Source organism: Xenopus tropicalis, chromosome 5, assembly GCF_000004195.4.
Source record: "Xenopus tropicalis strain Nigerian chromosome 5, UCB_Xtro_10.0, whole genome shotgun sequence".
Classification (NCBI taxonomy): Eukaryota; Metazoa; Chordata; class Amphibia; order Anura; family Pipidae; genus Xenopus; species Xenopus tropicalis.
Genome location: NC_030681.2, coordinates 19,681,167 through 19,706,838, shown reverse-complemented (window position 1 = coordinate 19,706,838; position 25,672 = coordinate 19,681,167). Strand labels below are relative to the sequence as shown.

At 41.2% G+C, this 25,672-nt stretch overlaps 1 protein-coding gene across 2 annotated transcripts in view; it reads right to left on the bottom strand.

The window, feature by feature from the left end:
• The window catches only part of prkce (protein kinase C epsilon), a 201,824-nt gene that overhangs the window by 53,790 nt on the left and 122,362 nt on the right, over window positions 1-25,672 (bottom strand). For both annotated transcript variants that reach the window (XM_012962692.3, NM_001114252.1), the window contains 3 exons: window positions 25,548-25,644; window positions 24,730-24,944; window positions 24,341-24,514 (listed from right to left, as the gene is read on the bottom strand). In XM_012962692.3, the coding sequence (XP_012818146.1) occupies window positions 24,341-24,514; window positions 24,730-24,944; window positions 25,548-25,644 (486 nt within the window). The remainder of the gene's footprint in view (window positions 1-24,340; window positions 24,515-24,729; window positions 24,945-25,547; window positions 25,645-25,672) is intronic.

Below are 25,672 nucleotides of genomic sequence, written 5' to 3'. Positions count from 1 at the left end.
GTTCTTGTGTTCAGAGACCAGCCAATGAGTCTGCAGCTCAGGAAGCCGATCAGAACTCTTCAGTCCAGCTCAACAGCAAGTAAACAAAGGGGAACAGGGTTCAGCAACCTGAAACAACCTCTAATATCTTACAACATGCAGATTCTAAGACACATCAGGTGGACTTCCCAAAATGCGGCCAATGAAAACATCTAACCAAATCAGAATAAAACAATGAAATATTATTTCTGCCGTTGGAGTCAAGGAAGTGAAAGGAAAACAGCACAGGAACCCAAATCCCTGCTATTAATCTACTTTATTGTGCTGCATCTATTAATAGGAGTGGGAAAAACAGTTTTTTTCCATCTAAATACAGAAAATGCAACAATGTTTCAGAACAAAAACTAGAATAGAAATGGAAATTCCCTATCAGAATGCATGGAATTTGTTCCTTTGTAATGAATTTTATAGTTAAAAGAGGATGAAAAGGAAATATCACACAGCGCTGTCTAAGCTCTATGCTGCATGCAGGGCTTTATCTCTAATAGCTCCATACATCTATGCACTACTCTGGCACCTCAGCTTTTGGCCTCATCTTAAGATGGCCATACATGCACCAATATAATCCTATGAAACTATGTTTCGTACAAATTTCAGACGAAATTGTCGTAATAATTTTGGTACCATGCATTTTGGCCTGATAACTATAAAATCTGTATTTGTATAGTAATCTCTCTGTGTACGTATTGATATCCTTGGGGGACCTAAATGCATTTCCAGAAGGTCACATTCGTATGATTGTTGTCTGACGTTCGTCGGAAGAAGACTAAAATCTGAACGTGTATGGCCAGCTCTAGGCTACAATTCCGTAAATCTTAATACTGGAGAATTATTTAAACCAGTGACTTAGCTAATTGGACCAACAGAGGCTGTGTGTTAGCCAAGCTGATTAAGTCTTTGAGGATTAGCATGTAGTTGCACAGAATAAATTTGTACAAAGAGAATCACGAAAAGGGATTTGTTGGTTCCTCGCCAACAATCCTTATATTATTTGCATCGTATTGGAGAAATCAACCTTGGAGGGTTTCTTTGGAAGAGTACAAGGGAGACCCCTGCCGCACACCCTAGCTCTCCAAAATTGAACACCTGGTGCACACTGCTGGAGGGCTCGGCACCCTCCCAAAACCAGTGGAAATGCAAAAAGCAAAATGGCACTCAGGTTTACAGGGAATTAATCCCTTTAATGAATATTTATTTGCGAAAAAAGCAACGTTTCGAGGCAAGGTAGCCCCTTTATCAAGCATTGATAAAGGGGCTACCTTGCCTCGAAACGTTGCTTTTTTCGCAAATAAATATTCATTAAAGGGATTAATTCCCTGTAAACCTGAGTGCCATTTTGCTTTTTGCATTTCCAAGGGTTTCTTTGGAAGTCATCTAAGAAGCTCAACCCACTTTGTTAATAAAATATGGAGCACTTAAGCAAAATACCTTTCCAGCAAACCTAAAACATAAGCTTATAAATAACTGCTTTAGACCTGCTTCTACACACTTATGGAACCATGAAGGATTTCCAGCTTTAGAACTTTCTATAAAATCTAGGGCTCTGCCCCCTATTTCACACAGTACACCCTTAACCCATTGATTGTCACTTCTGAACTTTCCTTATTCCGGCCTACAACTGCCCCAAACGTACACCTTCCTGGCATATACAGGCTTCTTTACTGCACCCACCAAGGACTAAGACCCCCAAATCCTTATGCACAGTTTCATCACTGCACGTATTGCTTTACACAAAGCTAAGCAAGAAAAGTCTGGTGTTCTTTTAACCAAGAAATGCTGCAAGGCACCTTAAAAGGTGCATGGCCTAAAGGATATGGTCAGTGGTGTGTAGTATGGCAATGGTAATGTCCTAGAACCCCAATTCTACTAAAAGTGACCTGTGATGGCAATCATATAAAGCAGGGCAGAGCCAACTGATGAAAAAAAAAAAGTTCTTGTAGAGCACATGTATCACCTGAAAAGGTGTGGGCTAATAGAACCAATGCTCTAGTTGGGGAAAACAATAGTCTTTTTTTTTTTTTTTTTTTTTTAGAAAGAAATAGCCCCCAACAGTGCTAAGCTGCCTACATCAGGAGGGAGGTCCCAGTGCAGACAGCCATGTTGTGGAAATCACATGAACATAACGAGCAAGTGCCACAACTTACCCATTATACCCATTCATGTGACATAGGTGGCATCCAACACTCCTTCGTCACATACATGGGAATAATGATCTAGCGGGGAGTATCACTGATTATACGCATGCATGCTAAATAACATGGCTGCCCGCACCGAGAAATCCTTCCCAGTGTGGGCGGCCTAGCGCTGGAGGGGATTGTTTTGTTTTTTTATTTGAAAAACCTAGTTTCCCCCAGACGGAGTGCGGTCTCTATTAGCCAGCACCTCTAGTGGAGAAAGCAATTTTCGGATTATAGGTGCCCTTTAAGATTAATATCAGTATGTGAGTATATCATGACATAATAAGGCTAGACTGATATACAAATAGTGGCTATATACACACATCTATATATGGATATTGTTAATCTCTATGCAAAAATAATATTTACACAAAATCTTTGACATACGCCCAGTGAGTGAGGGCAAAGCACAAGTATAAAGGATGAAAGATCAGATAGGGGCACAGATAGGAATTTCCTCGCAGGTCTGTTTATGTGACATAATGTGCCTGGCAGGGAATCTAATAACAAGCGCCGTATCAGCAGCTCAGGCCCGGTAGCCTTGAACATCAAAGAAGGAAAGTTTTATCAGATAGTGTAACATGATTGCTTCTGCGCAAATCCCCAACGAGCAGATGGCAGAGGATGCAGCCTATTCTTTTCATCAAGAGGAAAAAGAGCACAGAGTGGGGACGCCCTGGGTCTATCATTATTTGATATATGGGCGGAATAGACCAAGTGTGCCCACAACCATCCGGACTGTAATCCAAACATTAGAGCAATGTTCGGGGAATGCAAGACCTTTGTCTGTTATACGGTAAATGTTTACAGGAACTTGGGTCTCGGGGCAACAGACGTTGGGAGCAGCGCGGGGCCAAGAAGCACTGGCAGTGGAGGCATACCTTACTAAATAAGATTCTGCTCCTTTTGGGGTAGGAAGCATTGTATATATACATACAGTAAGTGTAGGGGACTGGTAACATGGTTGGCCCTTTTCTCAGGCAGCCCCCTAGTATATTAGACAGCTAAGGAGGTCCTTATGTTTAGAAAGAAAGGGAGCTCCTTTTCCTGGGTCAAAGTATGACCAATGTAGTTCCATAAATTGTGTTAATTTATATAAGCTGGAGCAGCCATGTGCTCTGGGTCCATTGCCAGAGGAATTCCACCTAAGCAGGAAGGTGAGGGGAAAGTAGAAGCTAGGTTAAGTAGGGCCTAGTCATTGTCAGGATATATCAATCATAGATCACACTAGGCGTCATAGATAGTTTAGGGCTTAACTCATAGAGCATCCTGAAGCTCCAACGAGGTATAGTGGGATTAGTATCCTGGGTGCACTATTGCACAGGGTAGGGACAAAAGTGTACAGAACTAGGGACAAGGAGTTGACCTAGGTTCTACTTGAAGGAAGATCCATCTTTATGAGCAAATCCATCATTGTTGAGCTAATCCTTTGTGCATTAATAAATACTAAGGGGCAGAGTTTTGTATGAAGGTACAGTTGTGAGTATATGCCTGACACCTGTGCAAAAGGTATATCCTGCTTTATTGATATTCAAGTACTCCTTTGTATATCAAGTTAATAAAAGCTTGTTGTTTGTGTTCAAGAACCACTGGTAATATTATTAATATCTCAATCCGAGAGATACAGTTGTGCTAGACCCTGCTTCCAATACATACAAGGGCTCACACCTGAGAAACAGAGTTTCATCCAGGACAATAATTGGCAAAGCGACTGCATTTGGGAGCCCTGGGTAGCCCTATTTTACCATGGCCTTACATTAGAAAACCGTTGTCCCAGTTCTACAGATTCCTAGCAGATGTTTGCATTTAAGTGCTGACTAGTAAATGCCACGTGCTAAACTATCACGAGTGATTACGTTGCCCCCTTTCTTTGGACTGACATTCCGCATATTTTTATCCTGTACAAGTAAAATATTTTAAGAAGAAACTACATTTATTGCATTGAATTCTCCTCTGTTCTTTTATCTGTTGTCCAAACAAAGCCCCACCCTACTGCCCTATTGTGATCAATGGAGCTTGAGATAATACATATACTGCTGCCATTGAAACAACACATGATTTCTAAAACCAATGGCACTTGAAGTTATATAACAGGTGAACTTTAGGCTTCCGTACATTTTGGGCAATTTCATTTCCTGATGTTTCCTGGCCTTTCTTCATTATGATTCTTGGCATTGACAGTGGAAACCAGTAACCCTAATGGGATAATACATGAAGCTAAAACGGTTTCAGCTTCTAAGAATTTGTCTCAATAACTCAATAATGAAGAACAAACTATAAATATGACTGGGCCCTTGTTTTAGAAAGTTTTTGGTTTGACAATATGGAAAATATATTTTTAATTCAACGGAATCACCATGAGGATAATTTTGCACTAGTGGCTTGACCACGTTAAAACACCCCCCCTCCACCTTTTACAAACTACGGGGGCTTCAGAATAGCTAATGTAGAAAGAGCTATATAACACTGATACATTTTCAGTTATAAAATATAATTCTGCTCTTAGGGTTACCAGGAGTCCCCGTGTCTCATTGCCAAAGTGCCCATAGGTTTTGGGACAGAGATGGCATCCACTCTCTTAGTTCATACTAGAAACCTTCTAGTCCAGTGGTTCTCAATCTTCCTAATGCTGCAACCCTTTAATACAGTTCCTTATGTTGTGGTGACCCCCAACCATAGAGGAGCGGTGTCTCGGTTCCTAAGACCATCGGAAATATGTGTTTTTCGATGGTCTTAGGCGACCCCTGTGAAAGGGTTTGTTTGACCCCCAAAGGGGTCCCGACTATATACTTCCAGGCTTTGAAAACATACATATCACTTTCACAATTCATTAGTAGGATAAATTCTTGACACGGGAGGACCTATTGCAACAGTAGACTTAGAAATGGCAGTCTAGGACCAGCTGCCCAAATGTTAACTTTATAGGCTACTCTGGGCCTAGATATCAATCTTTATGCACAACTGTCTCCGACCTGCACGTAAGATCTATATAATGTCTTGTACAACGTCAGCATTTTGACATAATCCAAACTACAAGCATGTATATACTGCAATCAACTGACTTTGTTCATGGGAGGGGTGGAAGGAAGGGCAACACTGTAACTGAGCTTAAAAAAATTAGGTATTTATATTTAGGTGAAGAAAGATTGGGGTTTGTAGTCAGTCAATTGAGGTTCTAAAATTTCCCCCCCTAAAACTAATTGGAAGATACAACAGATAGCTGGTCTACCTTTGACAAACAAGAAATGACAAAGGAATTGGCACGGATTTACAAATATAGGTAGTTAAAATTGCAACCAATCAGATCTTTGCTTTCATTTTCTAATGTATAACAGACAGCTTAAAGCTAATTGCTGATTGGTTGCTACTGGCAATCATACTTGTGCTATTTAGAACCTTTGTTAATGAATGATCCCAATAGAATAATGTTACTATGACGTCCTAGAGTTAGAAAGGGTATTTTCCTTTGTTAATGGCAGGTAATGTGGCAGTCTTGACTGTTTACTATGAGTTCAGGAGACACTATTTGTATTTGTTACATTCATCATTAGGTGCCACTAATGTATTTTAAAAGAAACCATACCCTTAGGATAAGGGAAAACTGTCTGGGATTAAATCAGAAGAAAGGCTAAAAACTTGTTTTTGGGCAAAACTACAAAAAATTAATTGGGCCATAATTGTTAGATATTTCTGTAAGCTCTACGGGGCAGGGACCTCCTTCCTACTGTGTCTCATACTACATGGCACTTATTCCCTGTGCATTTATATATATTTATTGTATTTAATTATTATAACACTTGTCCTCCCTGTGTGTAATTTTGTATTCGATAAGATTGTACAGCGCTGCGTACCCTTGTGGCGCTTTATAAATAAAGTTATACATACATACATATTTCCAAATACATATTCCATAGATAGACTGCAAGTTGCATATACTTGATTTATCCGTTTGTTCTCAAGTTCCAAGCCTTATTGCATTTCACTGGACTCCACTGTCTCCGTTACCCACCCCCTGTTTGTAGACTGGGGCATTAATACCATAGAATTAATTACATACATATATATCCCTTTAAATGGAGCATTTCTCAAACCTTGTGGAGTGAGAGAAGCGAGGGCTCGGTGCCAGCTGAGGGAATATATCTTTTCACAATACAGAAATTGAATTAGCAGGTGTGCCTCCTATAAGCCTTAATAAGAAAATTCCGCTGGCACAAAAGTGGAATATATTATATCATTCTGGGCATCTTCTTATTTATAAAAGGAAAAGCAAAAGTGGTAACAAAACTTTATGTCCATGTCCTTCTTAAATGAAGAGAGGGACATTATTCAGCAGCATATAAAGACCCTAGCTTTGCTTAGGAACCAGCTTCTCACTACCAACTAAGCACAGTGTTTATAAACAAGTGGAATAAATAGCACCCACATATATCAGAAATATATTAACTTGCTAACATTAGGGTTGCCACCTGGTGGCTTTTGACCTGGACAGGTTGGATTTCAGTAGGGCTGTCTGGGTCTAATGGAAAACCAAGCAGGATTGACAAGGCGATCACCCATTCAAAGATCTGTACTTCATAACCCCACCTCTAATGTCACGGGCCCCACCCACGTCATCAGTCCCACCCCCGTAATGTCACCGACTCTGCTTCTAAAATAACTTAGGCCAACCCATAGCCATACTCTTTGCCACATTAGCACTTGCCCTTATTTCTGGCAAACCTAGCCCAATTTACCCCAGAATCTGGGACTGTTAAATGCCCAATACCCTGAATGCTACCCATGTTTCAGGTTTGCAGATAAGGAGGAGCAAGTAATACAGGGGGTTTATATAAAAGGTGAATCTGCACTGTTTTTCCCTATTAATGACACTCATTTCCCATGATTCCATGCAAATAACAAGGTGCCCAGTCTTTTAGAATATGCATAGTCGCACTACATTTGAGGCCCTGGCTACAGTATATGAATTTGTATATAAATTGGTCTATTTGCTGCATGCATTTCCATCTGCGCTATGAACCTTTTAGTGTTGAATGTTTTCTCAAGAAATTTTCTACATAAACAATTTCAAACAAATGTGCCCGGTATCCATCTCTGCATGTTCCGACTCTCCCCTGTGCCCTGAGTGAACTGCACGGGGTATGTCATGCCAAGCATGCAGGGAGCTCAGCAGTCAGAACATGTCTTGAAAGTTTTATTCCACGTTATTTGTGTTTATAGGCTATAAATAAGAGAGATAAGCTTATGGCAAGGATCCTACAGCAGATAACACACACAAATGAACAATAAAACAGTTGATCTATTCAATTCAATATCCCTAATTTCATTCAATTATTTCCATGCCATTAAGTCATTGATATATACCACCTGTGATTCTGAGGGAGCACATTGCACGATGCTTAACGTATAGGCTCTTGAAATGCAGACAAGGAGTTTTGGTAAGCTGGTAAGTTAGACTAGAGGCCACTGGATCATTGGGAGATCTGGTCTCCTGGTGGGAAAACATTAGCTTTTAGGTCAGGGTTCCCCAACATTTCTTACTCGGGAGCCACAGTCAAATGTAAAAAGACTTGGAGAGCAACACAAGCACCATAAAAGTTCATGGAGGAGCCAAATAAGGGCTGTGATTGGCTATTAGGGGCCTCTATGCACCCTATCAGCTTACAGGGGCTTTATTTGGTAGGAAATCTTGTTTTTATTCAACCAAAACTTGCCCCCAAGTCAGGGATTCAAAAATAACTCCCTGGTTTGGGGGACACTGAGAGCAACATCCAAGGGGTTGGGGAGCAACATGTTGCCCCTGAGCCACGGTTTGGGGATCACTGTGTTAGGTAACAGAATCTGCCTCAAGAATTATATACTATTAATACTATTGTCTTACTATATCTTGAAACAATATACCATAAGTAATTTAGATACAAAGCTGGTTAATCTTTGTTAAGTTCCTAATAACATAAACATATCTACTGAAATAGAGTCTTTCCCATCTTGACAGCCATAAGGGCTCTGGTACAGGGGGAGATTAGTCGCCCGCAACAAGGGAGATTTGTCGCGGGTGACTAATCTCCCCGTGTACCAGAGCCCTAAAGTGAAGTCCATCTTTGCCTACAGATACCGACAACTAACCATTGTGATTCACACCCAAGCCTCCTATGGAAAGGGAGGAGGTTATTGTTGTCTTGTTGTTGTTAAGACATTCCCCACCCGGGCTATGGACTTGGGTCCATGAAAACCAAACAAAGTCTCTCTAGATATTCCTTTGCTTTGCTGAACTGACAAGTTCCAAACTGTGATTGCATTTACTTCCCACTATGCTACATATATCATAATATTTCTCCGGGAGTTGGTCTAATCCCAACACAAAGCAAATCTTTTTGTTAAGGAAACTGTTTCTGTAGCCCGTGCATCAAGTCCCATACTCTCTGAGCCATTAGAAGAGATAACAGAATCCCAGACAAAGCCATCATGCCCTGCCTAATGGGCTATTTCACAGACATCAGCTTATTACTGGAGGGCCCAGCAAGACTCAGAACTGGGATAAACTCACATAAGTATAAACTCTTCTCACCCCTCAGTATCATGTCCCTAATGAAGGCCAGTATCATAGAGGTTACATTAGAATCATTACATTTCTTATGGTTTTATCTCAGCAAGTAAATGCTAAACAGCCATGCACTGCAAATACTTTTCTAATTGGCAGGTTCCAGACATAAACACTAGGAACGCCTATTTAAAAATAAATAGAAGTCATTAACCCTGCAAGTAATTATCAGCGTGAAAAGATATAACCAAACAGAGAGGCATTTTCTGGTGTAAAGTTGTAATTGAGTATTTCAGATGATCTCCTGTATAAATTTCTTTACATTTGTACGATAATTATTATTTATATAGCAACAACATAATGTTTAATGCTAAAAGGGATTCTGTCATGATTTTTATGGGGTACTTTCTATTTCTAAATGACACTGTTTACATAGCAAATCATTCATTCTACCACTTACAATGTTATTCTTAAACAAACATGTTTTATTTTCCCTGTAATATTGGTGTGTAGGCGCCATCTCAGTGCATTGTGCCTGAGTCTGAACTTTCAGGACCCGAGTCCCATAAATAAGGGGTTTCTCCTGCCAGGGTGCTATTCTACCACTAGGTGGGGCAGGGGAGCACCTTTATCAATGCCAACCATTTCTGAACTCATTTTGATCTCTACAATTTTTATTATTATTAACATTTATTTATAAAGCACCAACATATTCAACACCACTGTACAATAGGTGGGTTTCATATATTGGACATACAGAGTAACATATAAAGCAACCAATAACGGATACAGGAGGTGTAGAGAGCCCTGCCCAAAAGAGCTTACAATCTACAATGATGCAATCTTCTCCAGCCTTTAGGAAAGAGTAAAGGCATGTGGGGGTGTCAGAAATCATTGTCTCTCATTGTTTTTAATGCATTTTGGACTAAAGTTTCCTTTGCTTCTCACTGTAATTAATGTATTTTGGGTGTCACTTAAGAGTCTGGCCAACTTGCCCCCCCATGTGCACACGTGAAACGAACACACGCCATGCACAGTGATTTTGTGGGGGGAGGAGATCGCAGTGATAAGTGGCGGTGCCAAGAGAGCCCAGACTACGAGTATTCAGAAGAGGTACCTGCCTAGTACCCCCCACCATTACTCCCTAGGGAGATGCTTCTTCTGCCTACTCCCAGTTCCAGCCGTGATACCTCCAGGCATTTTGTTTTGGAATTTTCCTGTGAGCTGAAGGTTTTTGAGATTTGAGCACGTGAACCCCATATACTAACGGGTGAATATACCCCAAAACTAGTCCAGTCTGATTTTTTTTCATTATTAATGCGATGCCACTAAACCCTGTTTCTCATTGTATTTAATGTATTTTTGGTGCCACTGCTTCTGCCGCAACCAAGCAGCATGTACTCTTGGATCCTGTGTAAAAGAAATGCAACTTTTATGACAAACCCACCAATCAGAGCAGATTACAAATTAACCAATAAAAGATGAAAGCATTCCATTGATTTTAAAAGCAAATATTGACTGAAACGTGCAAGGGCATGTAGCCCCAAAGTTTCTGCTCCCAAAATTAAGCTTTTACCACATAAAGTAATGAAATTGACATTAAGGACCGTGGACATTGGCCCGGAATGTGCCCGTATGAAGGTTGGACAAGAGGTTTGCACAAGGCTGGACGAGGAGAATTACACATGTATAAGCTGTGGGTCCAGCATGTTCTGCTGAGAATCAGTGTTTACATTGGTACGTTTCAACTAGAAAACACCATCTCAAACAGCTCTTTGCAACTCGATAAGATCTGACCCAAGTAATTTTCATAGCTCGGATTATTTTGGTGGGAGATCACAGGTTCTATTGCCGGTCTACAAGACATAATGTCCTCTCTTTGTCTGGGAATCTGCGTAAATATTACAATTTGCCATTGACTTGGAGACATTCAAGTATCTTTCTCACAGAAAAAGATTTGTGCACTTCAGCTGAACCTGAATCCAGCAATACATCAAACAATCAGATGTTGGATTACCATCAAGAGAACAACCCTTAGTAGTAAACTCAAATCATGTAAAGGCCTCAGACTTAATTCAGCCTAAAACCACAAGGGATGTTTACAATTCCCCTGGGCAGAAGTGCAAGCACACTTAAGCTGGCCATACACGTGGCGATCTAACGATGTTTTGTGCGACCATTGGTCGCACGAAACATCGTCAGATCCGCCACACACAGTCAGGGCTGAAACAGCAGATAAGGAGGTAGAAACAATAGGATTTCTACCTCCTTCTGCCGATTCAGCCCTGACGGTAGATTTTGCTCAGGTGCCTTCTATGGCGCCCGATTAAAATTTTCTAACCTGGCCGATCGGCGAGTCGTCCGATATCAGCAGCTTCCTGCGATATCGGTCGTCTCGCCGACATGACATACACGCACCAAATATCGTACGAAACGAGGTTTCATACGATAGTATCGGTGCGTGTATGGCCAGCTTAAGGATGAAGACAGACTGGGCAATTAGTCGCCATCATATTTTAAAAAACCCAGTTGCAGCAACTAAAGTTCACAGTTGCAGTGTCTAATTATGTTGATAAATATACAAGTTGTTGCAACCTTGAGGTACAAGTCACCATTATGTTTAGCTGTGACTAATCTCCCATCTGCCTTCACCCTAAGGGCAAAGACACACGGAGCTACTAGTAGCAGATACACAGTCACAGCTACAAAAATAGGCAATGCTAAGCATTTACTGATAATTGTCTCTACATGTGTTGTAGCAGAGGCAATTCTCAGTACTGTCTATGGCAGGGTATTTTCTGGCGTTTAGTAGCTGTGACAAGTAGCTGCTGCTAGTAGCTCAGTGTGCCTTAGTCCTAACATCAAAACATGGGGTTTGTACTTTTTTTTTTTTTTTAAAAAAGCAAATTCTCAGAACTGTTATTGTGCGGATTCTTATTACAAATACCTGAAACAATGTGCCCTTAGGTCAATTTTGAAAAACAAAAGCAAAAGGTATTTAGGTAAAACATGAATAAAAAAATAATTCACTTCTTTCAGTGTCTTTGTGAAATTAAACTTCCATTCCTAAAATAAGATCCCATAGAGAAGACATGGGCATATAATGAGATACTGTGCAACCTATTGCCTAGTCTTGGCTTATTCCCCTAATAAGACGTTTTATTTCTCATGCACAGAGTCTCGACACTTGCACAGCCATGCTCTTTCCCATTAATTCCCATCCATTTCCCACATCGATGCTGGCAAAGCACATTTATTATAAAAACACGTTCCATGCCAGCAAGATTCTGAGAGCTGATCTTGGTGTTTAGCTATCCTAGAAATGTGCTCCAGACATAATGTCTAAAAAAGAAAAAAGAAAATCTAATATTGTTTTTCTTGCAAACGAAAAGCGATGAGATAATGATTATTGGAAACAAAAATATCTATGCTATTAACAGTGACAAATTAGCCCCGAACAAATGCCTACGTGGATGGATAACTCTGGTTTAAGATTTTGTGGCTATGCCCAGGATAATAATGAGTTTGAAGAATAGGAATATAACATAAAAAATACACAGTTTTCTTTAAATCTGAGGATTACTGTGACCTTTCATCGGTAAGAAGATATTGCTGTATATGGATAAGTTACCAAGATGTGTCCCAGTGGGGAAGAGGTGCTATTAGTGTTTGCCCATCCTGTGGTGTTTCTGTAAGTTTCTTTAAGTTAAACCGTCACTAATGGAGGTTCTGTTCTTATGCAGTTGTCACTGGGTTGCCAAGATCTTGTAGAGATCCCCACAACTGATGGGACTGTACCCTAAGGAGCCTTGTAAATCAAACTCTGGCTTATGCCTCCCAGTGCAGCCTTACAGATGGGCATGCCAACAAGTAAAAATGTGGCCCCAATGGGAAAATGCACCACACATGCAGTCACACCCCCCACCTTAACCATGCCCATGATCCTGTTGCACCAAGCAAGCCCCATCCCCTAAAAAATCCAAGAAACTTAGGTACCCCCCTGCTACTTGAGTTTACCCTTTCGCCCCATGATGGTGGTCCAGCTTCATGCTGGCAAGCTGCAGCACAGAGGACATTTTTTCTGAGTGGCTGGTCTCCCTACCTCTCTGCCAATATTCTTTTGTACCAAGTTTAAGGGTTCGAGCGGGTATGAAAATCTCTTACCAAATTCAGGCCATGTTGGGCCTTGGTTGAGAAGGTGCGGGTTAGAGTTACCCAAGAAATTCCCAACCCGTGCATTACTACTTGCTAGACCTTTGCAGTTCAAGCCTCATTGGATGTCTAAACTTTAGTTATGGTCCCCTTAGCTCTTAAGGCATAGTTTCAAGAATATCTAGGATGGCACATAGGTTTTGACCCTCAGATTTTGACTTTCAAATGTTCAGGTGTATCCAGGAGGACATATAAACATCTAAATCTTTCCCACACTGGTGAATCCCCCACCACCACTGCCCCAGTGTGCCCCACAGTTGAGGTATAGCAAGGGGGAACAAAATGATAGGATTTGGGCAGTAGAAATACTCAGCATATGTAAATATGAACATCAAGAAGCCACAAAGAATGACAAAAAATATTCTGGCTGCTTTCCAGCTTTCTACCTATAATCCTTCCCGAAAAGGCTGATCTTAAAAAAAACAGGTGATGCTGGTAAATAATGATGGTGTCATTTATTGAAAGAATAAACATGTAATTGCATATGTTTGCGGTGCCTTCACATGGAAACTGCTGATGTCTCTTGCATTGCTTGGCACTGTTGTGATGTAAATGTGACCTTTGCAGAAAAATATTTTAGCAAATGTTTAGTTGACTCACCTTTCTGTTCTAAGGTAGGACTCATTCCTGGCACAGACCCACCGCTCATTCATCACAGTGGGCACCAAAAGATCAATTTCACTCGATACATTCTTTATATTATATTATTTATATATATATATATATATATATATATATATATATATATATATAGTTGCATTGAGGAAGACTTGTTTATCTTGGCCAGGGATGTTCAAATGGACTGCACAGAGGCTCCATAGACCTTACTTTACAACATTGTGATTTTAACGGAGTCTCGTCTTCCAACATGCTGCATGGAATGTAGTTGGCCACTAAATGGAATAAGTTGGAGAGCACTGGTCTAGGCAGTAGCCTGGCCATCTATAAACACTACAGCAAGGTCTCCCTTATCTGCACTCTCTATCAATAGGCCTTACTGGTCTGATTCTGACCTTAAGGCCCCCATACACGGGCCAATTTTTTACTGTCAAACGACCGATTCGATACTATCGTTAAGTTATCCTATAGTTGATGGTGTGCACTAATCGACCCGACATTATCGTCCCCAAAATCGATCGGCCAGGTTTAAAAATTTTAGTCGTTTAACGATAAAATCTGCCAGTTGGTGTGAGTGTCAGACATTTGTCTTCGAACGATTGTTCTCTGCGCATGTCATGATTGCCAGCAGCAGAAGTCAACGAACATAAATAAATAAATACCGCTTCTGCCACGACATTGGATCGTACGTAGATGTACGATCGTACGTATTTTACGATAATGATACGATTAAATCTTTTGCAAATTATCGTTGCCCGTGGATGGCATATCGTATGGAAACCCGATCGCCATACGATCGTTTGTCGATATAATCGTTCGTCGCACAACGAGTGAAATCGCCTCGTGTATGGGGACCTTAAGTCTTTGGATACCCTTTGCTCCAAGGTATTGCATTTTATTTGGAGGGATTGGCAAGAATCAGGGTTCTAGGTATCATTTATCTTGAGCCTTTGCAGCAGTGCCATTTTCCAAGGATTGCAGCAGAGTGTTCCCTATGATGTTGGTTTTTATGACATGCTCCACCTAGTGGCAGAATGCAGAATCTATTAATTAAAATATTTAAAAAATAATGTAACAGTAAATTGTATAAGGGGAAAAAAAATAAACTAGGAAAATCCAGCAAGATAACCCTGCAGATTTGCATCTTGAACAAAGCACATCCACAATTCCACTATCCCCCTGATAGGTAGCTACATGGTCCTGAGAGTTTAGTAGAAACTGTAGATGAAATACTGCTTGTACTATTTCTATGCACTGTAACTAAATCTCCCAGAATCTTTGGGTATTTGATAAATGAACCAATAACATCCGTATTTTTGATAATTTTCTTGGTGGTGGCAACGCCGAAAATGGTTTTATAATGAAAGAAGAAGAAAAGCCAATATTGTTTTCCCTGCATAGATTTATACTGCTATGCCTTGGGAGCTGCCATAATAACCGCAAACACAACTATAAAGTTAATCCTTTTGGTTTTTGAGCCATTGCAGTGGGTGCTTTTCTGAAACATCTGCTCAGCTATAAAAATGAGTTACTAGAGAAAATGAGTATCCAAGCTATAAATTATAAAGCATTTATGCAATGCTGCTAGCAAGTGTGCGCGAGCCAAGGACGCAGCATGTATAGAACTGTACACAGTTTGAAAGCAAATAGAAATAGATGAGTTGGCCCCCGGCCAGTTAAGAGGCAGACTATTAGCTAAAAATAAAATGGTTGTACAGGCAGAACTGTCATGTTTAGCAAAGTGTTTTCATACACTAAATGCCAAGAACTGCATACACCCTGTATAGAAAATGTAAACATGAAATAGGAGAAGAATTGGACATAAGCCTGACAGAAAGGGAAGGTGGCGCCCAGGCACACACACACATTGCCTTAATGGATTATCCAGTGGCATTTTTTAGCCAGTGAATCCACCATTTCAATTCATTAAATTGGGATATACTTGGCAGTACCGTAAACTGGGGCTTTTCAGCCTAAAGCTGGCCACACACATGGTGATTTTAGATCTTTAGTGTGTCCGATGGTCACATGAAAGATCGTTCCCACCCTCCACAGATGTTCAAGGCTGAATTGTCAGATATGGAGGTAGAAACAATAGGATTTCTACCTCCTTCTGCTGATTCAGCCCTGAAGGTAGATTTTGCTCAGGCGCCTTTAATGGCACCTGATCAAAATCTTTAACCCGCCCGATCGGTGAGTCGACCGATATCCGTTGCCTCGCAGAGTCGCCATACACACACCGAATATTGTACGAAACAAGGTTCATTGGTGCATGTATGGCCAGCTTTAAAGTGCTCAGCTGTATAGCCACACATTTCCCATTCAGGTGAACAGGAACCAGTAATAGTGGATTTGTTGTCTTCTCTGCTGCTGGAGAGTATGCACAAAGTTCCATCAGCCTAGCTGCCCATATACAGCCCTACAATATTCCACATTTGGGCCTTGAAATAAGAAGTGGTGAAAAGTGAGGCAGAACAGGACAGAAGAAAAGAAAATCATTGGAGTGACTGCCTGCCCTACTTATGTCTAACTGGGGATCAGTCACATATCTATCATGCAAGTTATAAAATTGTGTTGGGAGTTATAAAATTTGGCCCTTTCAGTAGGGACTCTACTGAAGGGTTTAAAGAGGCCCCATTATAATCTAATTGTTGGGGGGGAAAAAAGTTGGATAAGATTAAAACTGAGTGGAATCCCATAAGAACTCTCCAGATACAATTTTAATAAACTTTCCCCGTCTCATTAAAGTAGTGGTTGGCAATCTCTTTCAGTTCAAGCTCCTCTTTGACTCATGTAATAAATACAGATATAGGAAAATATTGGTGTACTGGTCATCCAGTCATAGATTCTAGAATATCTACGAAAGCCAATACATATTCATCCCAAATCTGAACCTAACAAATCTTCAAGATGGGCTTTCAGGTGTTCCTAGGAGAGCAATTGGCTATTTTACAAAATTCCCACCCTAACTGGCCTAAAGGCTGAGCCCCCCTGTCTCTGCTCCAAGCTCCACAGTTTGGGGATTAATGCAAGTATTCCCCACATTCACATATGAGTTAATTGAAGGCCCTAAACTGCACAGACCTAGAAGCTGAACTTGGGTACTAAAAAGTACGCTGCAGTTTGCCCATGTTTTCTTCTAACACCTAAAACTATTTAGCACAGCCATTCTGAGGTCATCCAATCGCCATATAATTTGCCTTATTTTTTAAAACCACCCACTAATATAATTTTTTAAAATAACAGTTTGCCTTTAAAGAGTCAGAAAGGCCATTTTAACAATGACAAATAGCAAATAAATGTGTGGGTGATAACAAAAAGCCTTCAAAAAATGAGGTTCCCATGAAAGTTAAATAGCTTTTTCCTGTGCAACGAGGCTATTAAAATAATTCAACCTAATCGCTGTTTATACGAAGCCGAGCACTAGGCTAAGCATTGAGTTTACATTACAAAAGATGGAAATAAACATCCACCCTGCCATTCAGATCAACAAATTCAATATCTGGTGAATGGTAAGAACATCTGATGGATTCGATGGATTAGGGAACAGCAGTAAATATTTAGGCCAAAGAGCAAATTTATGGGGTTATTTATTGCGTAGGAGGTGAAATATTATGGCTAACGGAATACAGGGTATTATTACAGCACAAATACAAAGATTTTTTTTTATGATTTATGCTCTTTAAAACTGACAGATATTCGTGATGTTGCCTCAATGGAAACCCAGTGGCCTCACATTGAATAGATGGTGAAAATGCTAAATGTAATAAGTGTCATTTAGACCTGTGGCGGAAATAACAAAGAGCCGTGGAGGAACCCACAGGGCAAACTTCCGGCACTCCAGTAGGCGAGTCCAACCCTGCTTACTACAATTGCTTTAATATTCATTTGTTACATATATAATTATATATATAAACAAGGAATGGACAAAAAAATTGACGTTTTGGTCACAAACCCTTGTGAAACCTTTAGTCTTTTTAAAACGAAACTTAAAGACTCCCTTTTGGAGCACTCGCCCAGCACTTGATCTGGGAACTGGCACTTATATTGTAGTGTCACCCACTGTGACCTACAGCACTTATATTTGCCTATTTGTGTCTGTAAGTTACCCTCCCATATAGATTGTAAGCTCTACGGGGCAGGGACCTCCTTCCTCTTGTGTCTTCGACTCTTAACTTATTGCAACTGTACCTTGTATTTATTGTTATACTTTGTATCTATCTATTATTATCTTAATAACCCCCTGTTTGTATTAATTTATTCTACTGTACAGCGCTGCGTACATAAGTAGCACTTTATAAATATATACATACATACATACATAAATACATAGGTCAAAGCAACATTGTATGTTGATGACAAGAGGTGTCAAAGGCCCCCTACTCTGTTCAGGGATGGTGTTTCCAAGCTGGTGGGGCAATCATAATGAGGGGATATTAGGCCTATTATAATGATGGGAATAGCTGACTTACCTCAAGGTATCATATTTATGGTTTGAATGCTTTGATTTAAAATTCATTTTTAGCTGCACAATCCAGAGGAACATCATTAGATCAGTTTTGTGCCACAGAATCAGTACAGCATTATAGTTCTCCTCCATCTGTAAGACATTCCATTTAAGAACCTGCCCAGGACAATGTAGGTCACTATAAAAATATATAACAGCTCATGTGTAAAACTCTGTAAAAATATACTTTTTTAGTAGTATGTGCCATGGGGTAATCCTAAATAGAAAACTGCCATTTTAAGTACTAAGGGCCGCCCCCTGGGATCATAGGATTCACAGCGCACACAAACGCTTGAGAAAAGAAGCGCAATATTCCCAAAATGTCACATACAGAATATTTGGTGCTCTGGACAGATAAGTTCTCACTGATATTTTACTTTTGAACTGTATTTGGATACAGAACTTTTATTCATGTCCTCATAAAGGCTACCAATCAGATTATTGCATTAATTGTTCTACCTGCAGCTGGCTGAAAAAAGTAGGAAAATTGGTTTCTAAGGGTTACTGCCTACGGCAAATGTGCCCATTGTTGATAAATGAGCCCCAGTGAGTGCTGCCAGGTACTTGAGAACAGTGTATATTTTGCTTTATGGTTTTGCAGTAAAAACCTTGTGCAGAGCCATATATCAAATTAAGTAAAAAAATATTACCACTTTCTGAGCTAAATTTGACTTCATTTCCCCCCCCCCGCTTGCCCCCCTGCTGAGCCCGGGATATTTCAGTAAACAGCCATCAAACTTTATTTGGTTGTTTGATTGTTCCCACATTGCTAAAGAATATAAAATAAATGCCGTGCTGGAATAAACAGGCGCAAATAGTCAGCATTGTGGGAATCGTCCGTATAACTGCCACTTCCCAAGGATCTTATCTATTGTTTTACATAACAAGCAATTTGTTTGTTTTCTTCGTTTCCGCACGTCAAGCACAAATGCGAGCATCAAATTCAGCAGCAGCTCTTTGGTCGTTGGCTTATTTTTATCACGACATGGGGTAGAAATGGTATTCTGATCTGGCACTGATTCACTTCGGGAGAAGGGTTATAACTGGAATTGTGAATCATGGCAGTTGGGGATATGCCGCTGATCCGGGAGAAATCTATACACAATGCACGAATACAGTATCAAATAGTTTCAGTTCCTGACTCAAGAGAGTCCAAATGAGTTGGTGCCGGTGGAGTTGTTGCTTTGCTTACCATGTGCCCTTTACCAGTAGAACACGTGTGTCCCTCTTACTCAGCTGAGCCCTAAGCATAAGGGTCACTGTCCTTACTATGCCAGTAACAATATATGAATAAACTGGGCTCTCATTGTTCTTGGACGGGAACATTACGGAAGAACAAACAATAGAAATAAGGCACTTCTCTTCGTACAATGGATAATTTTAATATCTCACATGAAGTTTATTTTCTTTCACCAAGAGCACAATGGAAGTTAACCTCTCCCCCTAGGTCTCAGACCCCGAGTACCGGATATTCAATGGATGTCTTCTAAGGGTATACACTCTGAGCCCTACCACACTGAAGCGTCTACTCTTGAGGGTGTCTCCTGGGGAAGTCCTCCACAGTGGGCAAAGGGACTGCCCACACTAGCTCTCTTGTCTCCAAGAAAATTCTATCCTATCACTAACTAGGAGACCTCTTTCATTTGGTCCCTCCTGCTTCAAGCTCCTACCAAGGCCACACACCTGGCCTCCTGCCTCAGGCTCCTATTGGCCCTGCTGCCTCAACTGGAATTAAACTCAGGATCTCAGAGCTGCAAGTCCTCACCAATGAGCCACCATGCAATTCTCATTTTGCTTTGTTGTCCCTGGTTTCTATGAAAAGTATTATGAACCCTATGGCATTTTTAAGCTGGTGTAACGTTCCACTGTGAATGTCCTTCTTTCTGCCCTCCCATAACCATCTATAGCGTCATCACAATTAAAAAAAAAAAACTTGAAACATGACTGGCTGACCAATAAAGTTTTAGTTTAATACAGATTATTTGCAGACAAAACTTTCTAGTAAAAAAAAATGACAAAGACATAGCCGCTGAAGGAACAGCCACCCTTAGGTTTATCATTTCATCCCCATTATTTTATGAAGATTTACTATGCATACAGGCTAGGGCTCCTATACTAAATACTGTTCAGAAGGAACAGCCTCTTCAGGTACCTGTACACAGGGATAACATAAAACTCTGATTCCATTAATGGCAAAGTACAGAGCAATATCTGTGGGTTGTTGTTTTTTTTGGAAGCATCACTGTTCTTGACATTGACCTAAAACTATCCTGGTGGGCAGAAATTTTTTTTTTTTATTAGAAAAAATTGCTGCTGTTGTAAAGTAGCTTTTAAATGCTTTACGGGGTACGACACTAAGCAGTTGAACGCAAGCTCTTCTGTATTCCTTTTTGCTACAGATTTAAGGACTAGCTTTTTTTATTTGTTAATGAAGAATTTTAATGAATAAGCGTCAGATCCAAACCAGTCGTGCCAGTATAAACACTATTAATCGGGTCTGCTGAAACCGCAAGCTTTCCAAACCCTACTGCTCTCTCATCAATGAGCTGATAGACACGCTGGGAAATGAGCGGAAAGTTAGTTGGGAAGAGAGCAAAATAAGGGAAAGGCAAGTTAATTTAGATTTATAAAGCTTTTTGACCCATCAAAGATGCAGTCCATTCCTCTTAATCTATTTAGCTGGGAGCCATAAAAGGGGTTGCAGATAAAGCCCACAGTTCCAGTTTTAAATCACAGTCAGAGCTGAGTTGGAAGGCCTGGGTGAAGCCATGGACTCAACTCTGTGTAGGGTATGGATATTGCTGGAGAACCTGAGAGTGAAGGCCCCAGTAGGAGCCTGAGGGGGAGGCCCCGGTAGGAGCCTGAGGGTGAAGGCCCCGGTAGGAGCCTGAGGGTGAAGGCCCCGGTAGGAGCCTGAGGGTGAAAGCCCCGGTAGGAGCCTGAGGGTGAAGGCCCCGGTAGGAGCCTGAGGGTGAAGGCCCCGGTAGGAGCCTGAGGGTGAAGGCCCCGGTAGGAGCCTGAGGGTGAAGGCCCCGGTAGAAGCCTGAGGGTGAGGGCCCCGGTAGGAGCCTGAGGGTGAGGGCCCCAGTAGGAGCCTGAGGGTGACGGCCCTAGTAGGAGCCTGAGGGTGACGGCCCTAGTAGGAGCCTGAGGATGGAGGCCCTGGTAGGACCCTACATACCTTCCGATAGCACTTGAGATATTAAACTGCCATAAAGTGCCATTGTCAGTAGCAACCAATACATATCTTCCCTTTCATTTTCCAACTTGTAGAAGACTAATTGCTGGTTGGTTGCTGTTGGAAAGTGCAATATATCACCTATGTTCATAATTCAGCCCCCCGAAAGTACCCAACGAGGGGCCTGTTCTATAAATATACCTATCCGCCTACTCACTTTCTTTCTCCAAAACCATCATTTTCATTATGAAGCAACTGGTTTCTTATTTACAAGCATCTAGCAGTTTCAGAGAACTGCAGTGCATTATGGGGGAGCTCTCTATATTTAGTGGTATTCATTCCCATTCCTAGAATAGACCCAGTGCAATAAATGTTGGATGCTTATTAGAAGCCAGAAAATGTGGTTACGCTGAATATAGCCCCAAACATAAAGAGCCCATTAAGCCTGGTCATTGGGCCAGCGGGGGGAAAGGAGCGCAAAGCCTCAATGGATCATATTTAGAAAGGCTTTATAAATCCACAGCATTCTGATTCCCTTGCAAAACAAATAGGCACCCCAAATCATTAACAAACTACAAATCCCAGAGTGCACCCCTGGTTATACAGTACTGCAAACCCGCTCCTTTGCCCTAATACGCACAATATTATAATCTCAGGAAAATTCTCTCTTGCTAGCATTTACTGAAAAGTTATTTTACAGGGGAACCACCCAAAAAGCAATATACATTAATTAAGCCAAACCATATTATTACATTAGAAATCATGAAAAGGCTGCATATTTTTTAATTGATGTATATTGCAAAGTTGCTTAAAATTATGTTTACTTTTAAATAGCTTAAGTTGTGTATGGGCAGAGTTCCACTTTAATAAATACGTTGTTCTTTTATGCAGCGATGCCTAGTGATATATGGTGTATTTTGGCTACCATTATTTTCCACAGTATGATAATAGGCCCCTTAGTGTAAATAACAAGCAGCCTGACTGCAACGGCTGTACCCCTTGTGACACAGTGTACTCGCTTTAGAAAGCTCTCTGCTGCCACCCTGTGGATTCACAACATAATATCCCATATAAGAATCCCTCAATTATCTTCAGCGCATCCAATGGTGGTTACAGCTTTATTACACGACATGACCGTACAGTTTGTAGGGGTTGGTTTGTGATTAAATACATCCCAAGGAATCTGTTTATACCTCTGCCCTTTCCTGTATCCTAGAGCTGGGGGGGTCGTACAGAAGAACATGGAACTGCTAAAATATAAAGGACACAAACATACAGGTCTGCTGATCGGCATTGTGATGAGATTGCCTGTGTCCTGTTTATCCAAAGCCAGAATGAATCACAGAAAGGCAGTTCTCCAGTTGGGCACGGCAGTTACATTTAGCAACAAGTGGCTTCTTGGTAAATCTGTGCAAATATTTACTATTCATTATTCCGTGGGAAATTCTGTGGGACTGCAATAAAACCCTTTTAATGGGGTTGTTTACCTTTAAATCAACTTTTAGTATGAACTGATATTCTGCAGCTCTCCAGTTTGGAATTTCAGCAGATATCTGGTTGCTAGAGCTGGTTTACCTTAGCAACTAGAATATGAATAGGAGAAGGTGTGAGTAAAAATATAAGGAATAAAAAGTAACAATAATAATAATAAAAGCGTAGCCTCATAAGGGAATATTTTTTTTAGCTGCTGGGGTCAGTGACCCCCATTTGAAAGTCAGAGAGATGTACAGTAGAAGAGAAAGGCCTTCTTCTATGATGCCACCCATTTTTCCCGCAGGCCGAGAATCAGCCCCTTATGGCATCACATTGGCGCAGATTACAGCAGCCCAATCTGTCAGGCTGGTATAAAGGAAGCACAGCTGCAAGGGGCATTTTGTGACCCCAGTTGCATACGTCATAAGGTTGATTACTCAAAAGGTAAAAAAGCCATTGATCCCGTGCCTGTGTAGGAGACCATGTTCTCTCGCACGCGAGGTCTCTGTGCCCAAATCTGGCTGAACAGAGAACTGAATTCGTCCAGCCCTGCCCTGGTCCCTGACACACATGTTCAGCATAGGGGAGTCATTGGTACGGTGACACTGTATCTCCCAGAGCTACAGAGTTGGGCAGCTGGAATGTCCCTATTTTGGCAAGAACTTCATAATTTATAGAAATGGCAATGGGAATGTGTTCAGGTGAGGCCGACTGGGCATGACCAAGTAGGATGAGGACTACAAAGTCCTGCTGCTCCAGATGCTTGGGAAGAATAACAAAGGTCAGCATTTTAATGCCTCTAAATTACTTATGTGACAAACTATGTGTTATTAAAGTTAGTACAGGTATGGGATCCCTTATCCGGAAACCCGTTATCCAGAAAGCTCCGAATTACGGAATGTCTGTCTCCCATAGACTCCATTTTAATCAAATAATTCAGAATTTTAAAACTGATTCCCTTTTTCTCTGTTGTAATAAAACAGTACCTTGTAATTGATCCCAACTAGAGTATAAATAATCCTTAATGGATGCAAAACAATCCCATAGGGTTTAATTAATGTTTTATTGATTCTTTAGTAGACTTAAGGTATGGAGATCCAAATTATGGAAAGACCCCTTATCCGGAATACCCTTGGTCCCGAGCATTCTGGATAACGGGTCCTATACCTGTACTTAGTGTTAGTGTTATTAAAGTCACATTACTGCAACTCAAGGTGGCCATATACCTGCCAAACCAAACGATTGGATCTTTCCACCCATATGGCCATCTAAGGTGGACAATATCGTAGTCATTCAGTCGTGTTAGAACAACAGGAATAGGACATATCAGAGCAAGGATCTCATCAATGAGCCGACGCAGTCCCAATTCTGATGGGAAAATCAAATCGGCCCGATTAATACTTGGCCAATTTTCAGCCAGATATTGGCCCATACACAGCAGGCAGGTAAGCTATTGAATAAGTCTGAAGGACTCAAATCGGCAGCTGAAATCTGCCTGTGTATGGCCACCTTTACAAGCAGGGGATATCAGTGTTACTTGCCCCCCTGGAAAGAAGAGAGTAGTTGTGGCCGCCAGTGCATGGCCACGTGCCGGTTACCTTTGTCTGGAAGCAGCAGTAGAGCTGGGTCAGGTAAGGATGCCTCCGTGCCAAGGCCAGAATCCTCTTCTCCGTCATAGTGCAGTCTACATCGTCATCTTGCAGAATGACATCTTTCTTCAGGACTTTTACGGCGTAAACTTCATCCCTGCCCTTGAGCTCGGCCAGCATAACCTGCAAAGCGTGGGATTAAGCCTGGTTATTCCAGGGACCAGGGTATCTGCAGAATGTAGGCATACTCATAGCTCATGGGAGATTATTCAACACAAGCAGCTGATTAAAGGGAAAGCAGAACCCTGTACATTCCCCCCAACAGCTTTCATTTGGAATGAGGACAGAACCAAGCATACCTAAGCAATATTCCCATAAGTGCAACTTTTATTTCTCACCTTTCCAAAACTGCCTTTTCCTAATACTTTGATGAAGTTGAAGTCTTCCAGGCCTGTCCTCTTGTGCTCGTGCAGTTTCACCTCGCCGTTCTCACCATTTTCCCCCGTACCGCTCAGCTGGTTCTCTGTGGCGGCTGTAGCTGTCGACTTGTGTTCTTCCCCCCGGTTATCAAACGACAAAGCTTTTCTAATGTTGTTTTCCAGATCTTTTATTTCTAAAGGGAAGAGGATGAGGCAGAGAAAACAGACAAATCATTTTTGATTTCCCAATGGTGCCTATGATAAAACTTGGGGGTTCAGATTGTATCTTTGTACCTTGTGACCAGAGGCGGCCAGTGTTTGACTCCATATGGGGCTCATTTATAAATGATGGGCACATTTGCACTTGAGTAGTAACCCATGGTAACCAATTAAATGTATGATATAATTGTTCAAGCTGCAGCTAGTTGAAAAAAGCCATGGGTTAGTATGGGTTAATGCCCATGGGAAAATCTGCCCATGTTTATAAATGACTCCCCAACTGCAAAGTTTAATAAAGAGGCGTTGTGGGTTGTGATGCCAGTGGGTGGGCAAATTTCATAATTGAATAGGTTTCTGAGATAATTGGGCCTGAGGAAGCCATATAGTAAGCACATGTAACCCACAGAGTACAGTAAGGAGGTAGGAAGAACAGCTGCAGGGGTCACTTTGTGACTCAAATGGTGGACTGAAGCAGACCCATACAGGCAAGGGGGTAAATATCAGAACGATACAATGGAAAATTGATCTGGTTTTCCCCATTTCGATTTAGCCAAAAAGGGGCAGAAAAAAAATCTTACCCTGATCACATGGAGAGGTTGGTGCAGATTTTGACCTATCATCTTCAACGGCCGGACCCCCAGGGACAGGCTGCTGTGTCTCAGCACCTGCAATTAACTAATTAAACAAAATGAGAGATTTGGTA